The following is a 14,489-nucleotide window of genomic DNA, read 5'->3' as shown; positions in this document are numbered from 1 at the left end:
AAACAAAAAATCATGCAAGCAATCATATAAACAAACAAAAAAACCCCGTTGATGTACTCACCCTCGAGAACACCCATACACAAACAGAAAATCTAAAAAACAACATTAAAGTAACAGAAACAAAGCAAATACGAAAATGTAAGCAAAAACAGAAAGAAAGAAGAAAATAAACAACAACAACAGCAACAAACCCAAAAAACAAATAAAAAACAAACACTTGCTCTATGGCCATATCTGGAACCTCTGTTTCCTTTTCCAAGCACTGTCACTATTTTTGGCTGCTACCGCTTTTGGCTGCCACCACATTAAAGAGTGGCAACAGTCTCCAGCCCATCCCCTTTGCTCTCAGCACAGGTTGATAGGGTTGCTCTCAGGGTGGGTCAGATGCCCCCTGGACTGCTGTGGGAGGAGGATGAATCAGATCTGGACTCACCCACCTTGTCTGCTGCTGCTGCTGTGTCAAGTGTCTTACTCAGATCAGTTTCTGTGTCTGTCCCAGCATGGAGGAGAGATAGATGTCTGTCTCTCTGAGTCTGATGATTGATCGCAGAGGAGTGGGGGGATAGCCTCTAGCTCTCAGGTTGGAGGTTGGTCAGAGCTTGGAGGGGCAATGCAGGTCTCTGCCTGGTCCCAGGACAGAGAAGATGGCACTGGCCAGCATGTTCTCATTGACAGTGAGGCTCAGTTCCAGATTTCTTCAACCTGCCTTCTCCATGTTCCTGCTGCTAGTGCCTGGTCTGCTGCCATAGGTGATGGCATGGGCCAGGTGTCAGGTGGTGGAGCAGCTGTTTTCTGCTGTCTCTTCTCAAGAGACCCCCAAGAGTGACAGACTATCCTGCACACTGGGGACTCCAATCTCAGGGCAGTGGTGGTTGCAGTCACCTCTGGAGGAGAGCCTCAGGTGTATGAACCCGAGTCTCCCCTCAGACAGGCTTTCACTCACTCACTGGCACACACCCACCCACATAGTCTTTACAGACACTAGCTTTTGCAGAGACTCTGACACTCTGACCAGTCCCATTGCCATCTTGCCCAGTCTCCTCCAAAATAATTTCTTTCTTTTTTTTATTATAAATATGTGGGATACAATTCAGGGTTAGGTATACAAACGTTGATTATGCAGGTACCCTTGTTGATGAGGTGTGCCCTTCCCTCCCCAGCAGGTTCCCTCAACTGCCAATCCCACCTTCCTCCCCTGACAGTTTCCCACTACTGCCATTCCTTTCTTATGGTATTATAATTGTTCAAGTTTCACTTATGAGTGAGAACATATGGTACTCGCAAAATAATTTCAAAGGGTTTACGTGACAGGATGAAAACAACACAAAGCAGAGTGGAGAGTGACGTGCAAGGTCAAGGAATGTGTTTCAGGAGATGACAGTTGATGCCAAGATAAGGAAAAAGGGCACTCTAGACTGAGCAGACTGGTGGTCTATGGAGGTCTTTATGATTGAAGGGTGACTCTGTGAGGAGTTCTTATATGACCTATGTGATGAGGTGAAGTCATAAAAAGAATGGGAAATAGAGCTTTTCAGACAGAAGTACATTGAGGAGAGAGTGGTCATCTTGTCCCAGTGTGCTCTGGACTTTCTTGATTTTCAGTTCTCTAATTGCTGTGTTCTGGGAAGTTTCTCAGCCCCAGGCAAATCTGGATATTAGCCACCCTAGTTAGAGGTCTAAGGCCTATTAGAATATGAGGTCTACTGAAAAGTCAATAGTCAAACTGCAACCAGGATCACTGGCAACTTGGCATGGACCACACGAAAAGAATTACAGGTATTTAATTTGTAGTAGGGTTGCTGTGACTTACCATGGCCAGAAAAAGGCCTAAGCCCAGTCAATTCCATTGTAGCTGGTCTTTAACTATTATGTAGCCACATATCAACCTTAAGTTGCTATTTTATTCATGCTTAACAGACATAAATAAAACCAAAACACAAATAGGCATTTGTCCATCCATGCATGTACGTTCTCCGTCTATACATGTATATAATTAGATCTGCAAACCCCTTTGTCCCCTACCTCAGGATAATATAATATTGAGATAAAAATATTTATCCTGCTCTTTTCATCATCCTTCCATGCCACCATGGCACACATGAATGTCCTAGCTGATGCTCTCAAGAGCATCAGCAATGCTGAAAAGAGAGGCAAATGCCAGGTTCTTATCAGGCTGTGCTCCAAAGTTATCATCCAGTTTCTAACTGTGATGATGAAGCATGGTTACATTGGCAATTTAAAATCATTGATGATTACAGAGCTGGAAAAATTGTTGTGAACCTCACAGGCAGGTTAAACAAGTGTGACATGATAGCCCCAGATTTGATGTGCAACTCAAAGATCTAGAAAAGTGGCAGAATAATCTGCTTCCATTCCACCAGTTTGGTTTCATTGTACTGACAACCCCAGCTGGCATCATGGACCACGAAGAAGCAAGAAGGAAACACATAGGAGGGAAAATCCTGGGATTCTTTTTCTAGTGATGTAATGCATATATAAAAGTAAAAAACCTCAGTGGAAAAAAAATATATTTATCCTTGACAAATTCCCCAAACAAGAAATTCATGCCTACTCCTACTATTTATAGCCAGGCCCTATGTAATCTATTCTCCTATACCCAATTGTAACTTCAGCTAGAATCAAACTTTAGCCAAACTCTCAATGAAAAGCATTTTAAAAAGTTAACAAGTTTTAAACAAAATTTAGGCTTTCTAGGCTAAATTTTTTTCATTCTATTTATTTACTAAATATTGCCCCCAAACTAACATAGCACTTCTGGTTAGCATAAAAATTTTTCCAAGTTTAAGTTAATGTAGCTTAATACACTAAAGCAAGGCACTGAAAATGCCTAATTGAGTTCATACAATCCCATAAATGTACAAGTTTTTGGCTTTTTAAAAAATTGATTTCTAGTAAACATGCAAATGTCCACACTCCAATGAGAATGCCCTCTAGATCACCCAAGAGTAAAAAGAGCAGACATCAAGCAACTGTAACAGTAACTCATGACATCTTGCTCATAAGAAACAGCAGTGATAAAAATAAAGCAGTAAAAGTTTGACTAAGTTATATTAGTTTTTCCTAAGGTTGGTAAATTTCATGCCAGTTACCATGATTAGCCCAAATTAACAAAATAATGTTTTGTATGCTTAAGCATAAAACGTGCTTAAGATTCTTATTCCCAATAAAGCTAAACTTTAAGTCAGAAAAAGCTGCAGCTGAATTAAAAATAATCTACGAAAGTGACTTTAATGCTTTAAAAACACAATAGCTAAAAGCCAAACTGGGATTAGATACCCCACTATGCTTAGCCATATGTGTATATAACCCATTAAACAAAGTTATTTGCTGGAATGCTATAAGCAACAATTAATACCTTATTGATTCTGAGACATCCAGGCATACAATATTGTGGCTCTCAGTAGCACCCTAGCCTTAGCTCAACTTATTAAAAACTAATTAATCTTATATTTAATAAATGTTTCTCTGCAGCCAGAGAGAAAAATCACTGACCCATCTGTTGCCATACAAATAGCACTCACATGCATACAGGCACCCAACACATAGATACACTACACACAACTAGCATTCATGGGAAAAATGGAGACCTGAAAAGGTATGCTGTGAGGCCACCATGGTTGAAAGTTGGACATCTATTTGGAGAGAACATTGGAAAGGTAAGTAGAATTTAGGACACAATTTTTAATTTAATACACTGTGTTCTCAAGGCAAGTCCCATTTTTATCTCTATCTAGTTAGATCAGTGCTTGCGCTGGATGAATGAACTAGTTTTTAACTCTAACTGGGTAAGCTACCAGCTAGAGCTTTAAACAAAGTTGTATGTCATGATAAAGAAAGATATTTGTGTCATAACTTACAATAAAAGGCAGAGGGTGGGAGTATTTGGAACTTTTCTTTTTACATGTTCTCCTATATATGATAATAGTGGGCCAGGCATTACTGAAATAAAAATTATTTTCTCAGTCATAATAGACAGCTCCAAACGGTGGTCTTCCGGTTTTTTTGGTGGCGGGGATGGCGTGGAAAAACACATAGACACACACAAGTTCACCTGAGACAAAAATTCGTTCATATATTTTAACGCATCAGAAGAAAACAAAGAATTTAAGCCTGATTAAATCCTTGTATCTTTTGTACACTTCTCTCTATGTGTGTCTAATTGTAAGATACTTGTCTTGACTGTTATCTTGTGATTATGTTCATCCCTGCGGTCATCCAATCTCTGGTAGAACTGTCCTGGTGAAATTTGGATATGTAGAATCAGCTCCCTGGATATCACTTCCAGCAGTATGTCTAGTTGTCCCATATGCAGAAGTAAATGTCAATTAACTGTCAACAAGAGATATCTGAGAAGGTGGTGGCTTGGACTCGGGAATTTTCTCAGTGGAAGTCTCAGAAGCAGTGGCCTTGGTAATAGTGTTTCCTCTAAATGTATGGTCTTCAAATGTTATTGCATCTGGAAACCTAGTTATTGAGGTACCAGTAAAAGTTTCCCAATCTGTGTAATCAAATGTTATATCATCTATGTGGATCATGGGAGGTTCTGGCCTTCGAAGGTGTTCATACGACCATATTATGGAAATGCAGCATGATAACTTGTTCCTACAAAGACGTATGTACCTTTCAGTATCTAAGCATCGTCTTCTGCAGTATCCTACATTATTCTTCCAGCATTTCTGGGGTCCAAAGCTAGCTGCAAGGAATAAAATGTAGGTCAAAATTTTAACTCCAGCATCAACATAACAACTTTTCATTCGTTCCAAAACTTGCAACTATTCCACTGCCATCTAGATTAAAATGATGACAAATACTAAAAGCCACCGAGGAAGACAAACAAGAGAACAAAAAGTGTATATTAAAATTGTGACATGCACCATCAAAGAAGTTGGGTGGAGGAAAGGGAGGGAGGGAAAAAACAGAGAGAAAGAAAGGGGCTGGGGAGAGAGAGAAAGGGAGAGACACCCCCCCACACACACACGCAGAGAGAGAGAGAGAGAGAGAGAGAGAGAGAGAGAGAGAGAGAGAGAGAGAGAATGGAGGCATACTTAAAGCTGATATTTAAGCCCAGATAAGAAGGATGAAAATGAGCTAACAAGGTACACAGGAAGAAAAGACTGACAGAAAGATTCAGGAAAGGAGCGGTAAATGATCAGTCTCAGTGTTGAGGCAACTGCTTAGTGTATTTAAGGGGCTTGAGGAAATCTGACAAACCTGAAGTGTAATGTGCAATTAAATAAAGTGAAGAGATTCTCCTTCAAAGTTTTATGTATCAATTAAATATAAATGAACTAGGTTTATGTACTAGTAAGATGTCTCTAAGATCACTAGTACATTGCAGAATAACTCACATGGTTTGTTTACAACTGTATTTTAAAAAATCTAAAACTGCCGGGAGGGAGCCAGGGAAGTGGGATTGGCAGTAGTGGGAATCTGCCTGGGAAAGTGGGGGCACACCTCATCAACAAGGGTACCTGCATAATGAACATTTGTATACCTAATCCTGAATTGTGCCCCACATCTTTAAAATTTAAAAAAAAGAAAAAAAAAACTAAGCCATTCTTAGGTAAACCAAGAAGGTTGGTCATCCTACTTGTGAACCAGTTCTCTATCTTTAAATTTGAGGAGGCTTCAAACATTGAAATAGATGTTTAAAAAACAGTGCACAATAAGTTGATTTTAAGAAATATTGGCACTAATAGCAATTCTTCAACTCCGTATTTTTAAAACTCTTTAAACCTTTTCAAACTCAGTAAAAAGTGCATTTTACATCACACACACAAAAAGATCTTTTCCTCCCTCTTGAGGTCTTTATACTCACTAAAAAAAAAAATCCCGTCTCTCTTTGCACCATTCATTTCTCCCTTCTCCTTGATCTTTCACAACAGCAGTCAAACATGCTCTAGTATCTAAAACTACTCTTTTGGTTGACCATAACATTCCTTTTTAGCCACCACTCTATTTCTATGCTACCCTTTGCAGCAAAATGTCTTGAAAGAGTTTGGGATGTCACACCGTCTCCTGGTTCTCCAGTAACCCCACTGGTTGCTTTTTCTCAGACTCCTCTGTGTCCTTGAACTCTCCTCTAGAAGTTGCCTTGTCCTGATCATCTTCTGCTTCTTGCCATTCATGTTTCCATGATGATCTTACTTAATTTTATGGCTTTAAATTCCATCTACATGTCCTTGACTCTCAAAGCAACATATCCAGTCCTGGCCTCTCCCCAGAACTCAAGGCTCATCCATCCAATGGCTTAACTGCTAGCTCCGCTTGGATGCCTACCAGGCTTCCTGAGCTCAGTGTGGCTAAAACTGATTTCAAATTCTTTTTCTTCTCCCCCAGCCTGCCCCATTTCCATGAATTGTTCCAATTCTACATAGTTGTTCAGGTAAAACAGTCTAGGAATTGTCCTTGAGTCCTTTCTTTTCCTCTCTATCTCCAATCCATCAGTGAGCTTCTATCAACTCTATCTCTGAATTCTATTTGGAATCTACCACTTCTTTCCTCCTGCACAAGCCTCCTCCACCTTAGTCATTGTTGCCTGGACCTCCGCCTTAGCCTCCTGACTGATCTTCCTGCTTCCACTCTCATCCCCTACAGGAAACATTCTCCATACAGCAACAAATAATCATTTCAAAAATGTAAATAAGATCTTGCTAATCCTCTGCTCACAACACTTGATTAGGTTCTCATTGCATGCAAAATAAAAACCAAGCTCTTTACTTGGTATGTAAAGCTCATCATTACCTGGTCTCCTCCTACTTTGAGGACCTGAGCTCCTACCACTTTTGCCTTGCTCACTTCAACTGCACAGGTCTTTTTAAGGTTCTCGCACATCACATATCAAGCTCTTGCCTTCTCTTCCCTGAGTACTTTTGCACACACCTCCACCCTTTGCATGGTGGCTTCCTCTTTTAATTCAGGTCTCAGTTTAAATGTGTTCTCCTTGGTGAGGATATCCAGCCAAACACTATCATATCAACCTATTTTTATTCATTGAAAATAATTTTTTACTATCTAATTGTTTTATATTTATTGGCTTATTTATCTGTCTCTACCTGATCAATCTCAGCCCCCAATTAGAATGCAAGCTCCATGAAAGCAGAAGCTTTTCTTTCTTGTCTCAAGGTTTCATCCCCCACAGCCTGCCCCTAGGCCCTCAATAAATATTTGTTAAAAGAAAAAAATCAGCTGGGCTCGGTGGCTCAGCCTGTAATCCCGCGCCTTTGGGAGGCTGAGGTGAGTGGATTGCCTGAGTCCGCGGGTTCGAGACCTGCCTGGGCAGCGAGACCTCATCTCTACAATAAATAAGAAAATCAGCCGGGCGTGGTAGTGCATGCCTGTAATTCTGGCTACTTGGAAGGCTGAGGCAGAAGGATCGCCGGAGCCCAGCAGGTCGAGGCTGCGGTGGCCGGGAGCGGCCACTGCACTCCAGTGTGGGCGATAGAGTGAGACTCCAACTCAAAAAAAAAAAGAAAAAAAATCTAAAAGGTACACACACACACACACACACACACACACACACACACGTGTAAACTGCTAGGATATACAGGAAATTGTTATCATTGATTCTAAAGGGAAAGCCTGAAAAACTGGTATTCTTGGATAAGATAATACTTTTCGTTTCCTTAAACCCATATAAACTTATCAATCCCCTGATATGCAAATACATTCCAAGTATTATTTTTTTAATAAAAAATAATTTTAAAAAGCAGTACTATTAAAAAGTGGGAGCAAGCTCTTCGTATTCACCTAAAATTAGAAGCTCCTCTTTAGTCCCTGGTCTTTCCACACTGTCTTCACTCCACTTATCCTCACTTCCATCTCAAACTTTCATGTTGTCTCTTCCATATGATAGCTCTACAGAATCTACAAATTTCAAAGGACTTGTTAACCATATCTAAGAACATGAAAACTAAGGTCTCCATTTGAAGATACTTTTAGGGCAAAGAAGATTTCAAGATGGTAGAAAGAATTAATAAGTTACAACAATGAAATAGGTACAACAATTAAAAAATTAAAATACTAGTGAAATGAGGCTGAACTAACATTGGGTAGTTATATGGAGATCCAGAGAGGGCAGCTCAGAGCATTGAGGAAATTTTTGTCTTTGGAGAAATGTCTCAGAGGATACCCCAGCTTGCTAGATGTCCCTAACAGAAAGATTCTCAGAGGGTGGGGCACAGAGCTGCCAAAATAAGGGCATCTCTGCTTACTTTGCTGGCCCAAGGCTTATCCTATAGACTCTCTTTCCCCTCAAGATACTGGGGGAGGGGGAAATGACTCATCCCAGCTCTGTTATCCCCACTTTATAGGGTTCCATTACCTTTGGTCGCCTGAGTTAGTAACCCACAGATAATGAAGGTCAGCAGTAGAAGATTCATGGCTTCTGGGAGAGAGGAAGCTCTATGCTCTGAGGACTACAGAAAACTCTGCACAGCTAGAATTCTCTGACTGATCATCTTTACTGGTCTATCATGGGTGATGAACCAGAGAGGGGAAGAATGCCATGCCATCCAGATCACTAGACCATTAATTTGCAGCATGGAGTCTGCATGACACAATAATGCCTGGTTCTAGAAATTATTAAAGGAAATCAAAGCCGAGATAAGCTATAATCCCACAGAACTGTAAAGTCTGATGGAAAGAAACAACTCCCGAAAGAAGTCTTCTTTAACTCTAGATGGGGTCAATTTCTTCCTCTGCTTGTATACAGCACCTTGTATATACCCAATGAAAGAAGAATGGTTTGAAAAGATACCACTTGAGGCGGATCAATAGCATATGATATGCAGGAGAGCAGTCGCCTTTTCTTCTCAGTGATTGTTCCAATATAAATCCCTGTGAAACAAGAAAGACACTTTTTATTGGGTAATTTCTAAGACTCCATTGATTGTAAGACAGAAGGGATTTGGAGTAAAAACAGTTAAAATAGGAAAACAGGTCTTATTGATGCTCTTTCCACTCTACTTTTTCATCAACGCTTCCCCTCCCCATTCATATCTATATATAAGAAAAAACAAAATATTGAGGGAGATGAGTCAGTTCTTTGAGAGAAAGAGGGATCCAATGTAAAATGTTGTCCAATATAAAACTTTGTGCCCTGCCAAAGGAGAAAAATACATGAGGCATTCATGGAATTTCCCAGCAAGAGGGATCAGCATTGTATCTCCTGGAGGAGTTTGCTGAGCTGCATTTCTTCCACATGGGTTTAATACCACTGGATACTAAGGAAAGAAAAAAAATAATTTTTTAAACTCTGGGGCTTAAATTTTGGCAGATGATGAGGTACACCCCCTCATACATTTGTAGCATTGCTGAATTTTGTTTTGTTTTTCTCGTTATTTTATTTTAAACATGTGGCGTACAAGTCAGGATTAGGTCCAAAAGTGGTCTATGTGCAGGTGAAGTTTGGGTCTCCCACTGGTCCTCACTTCCTCTGGTTTAGGATTAGGTATGCTTAGTGATATTATGTGACCCCCTACCCCCACCCCAGCAGTGCCCTGCTACTGCAGAGTCCTGTCTTGTAGTATTATGATTAATGTTCAGGACCCACTTATGAGTAAGAACATGTGGTATTCAGTTCTTTGTTACTATGATAGATCACTGAGTATGATAGACTCTAACTCCATCCAAATTGCTGCAAAGTCCACAATTTTGTCCTTTATGGCTATGTAATATTCCATCATGTATATGTACCACATTTTTAAATCCAGTCCACTTTCGAAGCGCAGCTTGGTTGGTTCCATGTTTTCTTGCTATTGTGAATAGTGCTGCAATAAACATGAGTGTGCAAGTAACTTTTTTGTAGAATGATTTGAGTTCCTCTGGGTATATTCCCAGAAGGGGGGTTGCGGAGTGGTATGGAAGGTCAATTTCTAGTTCTTTTAGAAATCGCCACACTGTTTTCCATAGAGGTTGAACTAGCTTGCACTCCCACCAACAGTGTAGAAGCACTCCCTTTTTTCTGCATCCTCACCAGCATCTATTGTTATTTCATTTATTAATGATCGTTATTCTTTCTGGAGTTAGATGGTATCTCAATGTAGTTTTGATTTGCATTTATCTGGTGATTAGTGAGGCTGAGCATTTTTTCATGCATCTGTTGGCTGTCTTCCTTTGTTCTTGAAGTACAAGGAATCTCTAATGTTCTCTTCTGTTTGGGATATGGTTGGCAAAGTTGGAGAAGTGAGTTGAAAAGGTAGAATCTATATAAGAGAAAACTAGGACCTTTATTAAGACTTTTCCATGGAATGAGATGAGAGATGAGAAAAGTGACCACGCAATTGAGAGATTCAAGGTGAACTGCCAAAGTCAGAGATCACAAAAAGAGTGTCAAAGTCAAATATCATAAAAAGGTGTCAGAAAGATGCATGGTAGCATGTGAGTACTCATGCACCATGGAAGCATCACCTAATTGTGACTATCACCAATTCCATGGCAATGGTTTTCAAGGACAACAGTCACAGAGTCTTTTTTTCCTTGGACTAGCTCAGTCAAATCAGAGGTGGATTCTCCATTTTTGTGCATCTGATTTTTTAGTGCATACATTCTTTGCCTTGTCATTGATGGATGAGTCAGGACACAGTAGTTGAAGTGAGGTAAGGTGACCTAAGGACAAGGAGAGAGAAGGTCTCTGTGGTTTTTGTTAGATTCTGCGTCATTAAGAATATAATTATTAGTGATTCTTAGTAATGAAAAATCCCCGAAAAATCCATGGAATTGACTGACTCTGATTGAAAAATCAATGAAAATAGAGCCTCAGGGCCAAGAAAATTAGATTCGGTTATAAAGTAGATTTCATGACTGTACAGTTTGCATCTATTTACAATCACTGCATTTTTTTCCTATGTGAACTTTCTGTATTTTAATTGAAATTTTGAAATCTTATCACTCTCCACTAGCCTATATTATCTATATATCTCTGTGTGCTCTAATCAGATCAGAGGCACACACTAAATGTTAAATGAAAGCATTGCTTTTGTCCTGAGTTATATAAGCATATAAATATATCTTACCAACAGTACTCTAAAAAGAATCTTCTAGATAATCTCAGATTGGATATCAAATGTACAGCAGCCAACAAATACACAGCATACATGATTAATCTGCCCACTTGTGTGACCAAGACAGGCAACCCGGTTTAATCACAGAACTCCTTATGGAGGCTGAGCATAACTTCAGATTCCTTTCCAGGAAAGTCAGTATCTTTATAATCTATGACCTAGGCACAGCCTCTCTTTTACAGATGGGGAAATTGAGGTGCAAATAATGTGATCCGTGTTGTTTGCATGAGTCATAGCCAGAGAGACAACCTAATACTAACTACTTATTTTTACAAACGAGCACATTCAATCCTCAAAATGGACAATGGCTTGCCCCGGAGTAAAGCAATTTGCCCAAGGTTGCACAGTGAAAGAGCATGAAGCAAGATTTGTTCACTCCAGTGGAGAAAATCATCTGCCCAGACAAGGGGGTAAAAAAAGAAAGAAGTTATGATAACAGCAAAGACTGCCCATAAATTACCACAATGTTCTGAGAAGAAATCATACCAGTTAATGTTGTGCATGTGTTGTGGAGGTAACTTTACAAAGCATGATTATAGTTTCATCTTCTCTATAACACTCACCTGCCCTCCAGGAAGACCATTAAGTAGTTAATTTTACTGAATGTTTGACCACAAGCTATCTGGAGTCTGATAATTGGAGTGGTCTCTGAATCTGAGTCCGTCTTAGGAAAAATTTTCTTTCTTCCTTTCTCTGTTGGTGAATTATGCTTTCAGCACTATGAAAACTTGATTTTAGTATTTTCCAAAAGAGAATCTGGAGGCACTTCATGTTATCATTTTTCTAGGTTGCCTTAGAGTACCTTTGTGTTTAGGGTATAGATAGGCAAACAAGTACATATATTCCTTACCTTTTCCCTCCTGTGATGCTACATGAATCCCTGAAGTACAGTTTTATGCAATCCAACACCAAAACTTTCCAGAACACCTAGATACAACTAGAACCTTAAATGTTCTTATTAATAGTGACTTAGATAAGCACATTTATATATTATCTAAATGATATATTAAAAAATTTCCTGTTATTGACACCAGTTTTAAGCACTTACTATGTGCTAAGTTGTTGATATTCTTTATCTCATTCAATCCTTTCCGATAAACCCCAAATTGTGAACTGTTTTTTTAAATCCCAACTTAAAAATAAGAATGCTGAAGAGCTAAGTTACTTAACTAAGCTACTAAGTAACTCACAATACACAATGAATATGCAGTAAATCAAGGAGTTATACCCATGCAAAGATTACATATATTATATCACCACACTACACACATCAAGGCCATGCCTATAACTGTTGGCTATTGGAATGATGAATTATAATAATAAGGAAAATTGAATAAGAACATGATTGGCAAAGATATAATACTATAAAAATGTTCTTACTGCACTTGAAATATCATATTATTGATAAACACAATGTTCTGAGGCATTAACAAAATTAAACTTATTAATTGTTTTGTGAGCTTGAGTAACTATTCTCTGTCCTATCTATATTATCCTGGCTTTGTAGAATCTATAGCTCCAAAAGTAGAGGTGGAGGTTAGAAGTGGAGATATCTTTCTGACACAACTGATAAAGTTACAGCAGCAAGGGAATGTGAAATACAAAAGTCCTCATTAAGTTGAACAACTCAGGCAGCATTGAATATCTTCTTCCATGAAAGTGGAGTAGCAAAAGGAGAGTATGCATGTGTGTACACGTGTGTGTGTGTGACTTGTCAAGAATATTACTTCACTGCAAATTGGAGCCCCCTTTATCAGCAAACTTTTCCTATGTAACAAACCACTGCAAAATTCAGTGTCATATAACAATAAGCAATTATTTCTGATGTTTTTGTGTTGCTTGTGATACCTCTCTTTCAGTTGAGCATTTATTCATATGGTTACTAGTTGACTGACATACTCATGCCTCAATGAGTTACTGAGTCCAAGCTGGACTTTGTCGTTTTGCTTCACATTCTGTTGTCCTTCCTCTGGTGGCAATAGGGTGGCCTAGGAATATCCTCCTCTGGGCAATGGCAGAAGCACAAAGAGGACAAGTTGAAATATGTGAAATATCTGTCTGGGGATGGGGAAACACCTCTTATCAACAGGGTGCCTGAATGAAACGTAATTGTGCACCTAACCCTTAACTGTACCCCACAAAACCATAATAAAAAATATTGATTATGAAAAAATAAAAATAAAAATAAATAAAACAGTCCACTGGAAAAATGACCATGTTAAACAAGAATTTAGGTGTAAACATTTTAAAATAAAACAAAAGAACCAAAAAATATATATATATCCATACTACCCAAAGCAATGTACAGATTCAATGCAAGTCCTATCAAACTTCCAAAGACATTCTTCACAGAAATAGAAAAAAAAAGATCCCAAAATATGTCTGGAACCTCCAAACGGCACCAAATAGCCAAAGCAACACTGAGAAATAAAAACAGTTTGTGGCATCACATTTTCTGGTTTAAAAATCTGTAATAATCAAAATAGTACAGTAATGGCATACACACAGTAACATATACCAATGGAACAGAATAAAGACCCCCAAAATAAATATAAACATACATGGTCAACTAATTTTTGACAAGGGCCCCAAGTGGACACGGTGGGGAAAAGATAGTCTCTTCAATAAGTGGTTCTGGAAAAACTGGCATTTCACATGAAAATAATAAAATTGGACCCTTATGTTACACCATACATAAAAAATCAGCTCAGGCCGGGCTCTGTGGCTCAGCCTGTAATCCCGCGCCTTTGGGAGGCTGAGGTGAGTGGATTGCCTGAGCCCGCAGGTTCGAGACACGCCTGGGCAGCAAGACCTCATCTCTACAATAAACCGAAAAATCAGCCGGGCGTGGTAGCGCATGCCTGTAGTTCCGGCTACTCGGAAGGCTGAGGCGGAAGGATCGCTGAGCCCAGCAGGTCGAGGCTGCGGTGGCCGGGAGCGGCCACTGCACTCCAGTCTGGGTGACAGAATGAGACTCCAACCCCCCCAAAAAAAAATCAGCTCAAAGTAGATAAAAGACATAAATGTAAGACCTGAAACTATAATACTCCTAGATGAGAACATAGTTTTGACCTTGGTCTTGGCAATGATTTTTTGATATCATTCCAAAAGCTCAGGCAAAAAGCTTCTGCACAGCAAAGAAAACAGTCAATGAAATGAAAAGACAGACTATGGACTAGGACTACATATCTGATAAGGGGCTAATAATTAAAATTTACAAAGAATTATTACAACTTAATAGCAGAAAAACAAATAACCCAATTCAAAAATGGGCAAAGGACTTGACCATACATTTCTCCAAAGAAGACATAAGAATAGCCCACAGGATATGAAAAGGTACTCAACATCAAAATCATCCGAGAAATGCAAATTAAAATCACTGTGACATATCACCTCATACTAATT

At 39.2% G+C, this 14,489-nt stretch overlaps 1 protein-coding gene and 1 pseudogene across 1 annotated transcript; one reads left to right on the top strand and one right to left on the bottom strand.

Annotated features, from left to right (window-relative positions):
* Positions 1-2,089: 2,089 nt before the first annotated feature.
* On the top strand, positions 2,090-2,480 carry LOC110595473 (annotated as a pseudogene).
* A 1,866-nt stretch (positions 2,481-4,346) lies between these two features.
* DEFB125 (defensin beta 125) lies at positions 4,347-8,402 on the bottom strand. The gene is made up of 2 exons (XM_008056143.1): positions 8,345-8,402; positions 4,347-4,714 (listed from the first exon to the last, which is right to left on the bottom strand). The coding sequence occupies exons 1-2, from the start codon at positions 8,400-8,402 to the stop codon at positions 4,347-4,349; spliced, it is 426 nt and encodes a 141-aa protein (XP_008054334.1).
* Between the last annotated feature and the right edge of the window lie 6,087 nt (positions 8,403-14,489).

The sequence above is a fragment of the Carlito syrichta genome, unplaced genomic scaffold (genome assembly GCF_000164805.1).
Source record: "Carlito syrichta isolate Samal-C Ts95f unplaced genomic scaffold, Tarsius_syrichta-2.0.1 Scaffold302248, whole genome shotgun sequence".
In the NCBI taxonomy this organism is placed as follows: domain Eukaryota; kingdom Metazoa; phylum Chordata; class Mammalia; order Primates; family Tarsiidae; genus Carlito; species Carlito syrichta.
The sequence above is the reverse complement of the archived record's forward strand: the minus strand, read 5'-3'. Positions and strand labels throughout refer to the sequence as shown.

Excerpts from the sequence above, each read along its gene's own strand:
- DEFB125 (XM_008056143.1), bottom strand. The coding sequence starts at position 8,402 with ATGAATCTTCTACTGCTGACCTTCATTATCTGTGGGTTACTAACTCAG. Across the intron at positions 4,715-8,344 it reads ACTAACTCAGGCGACCAAAG|CTAGCTTTGGACCCCAGAAA; the intron begins GTAATGGAACCC and ends TATTCCTTGCAG.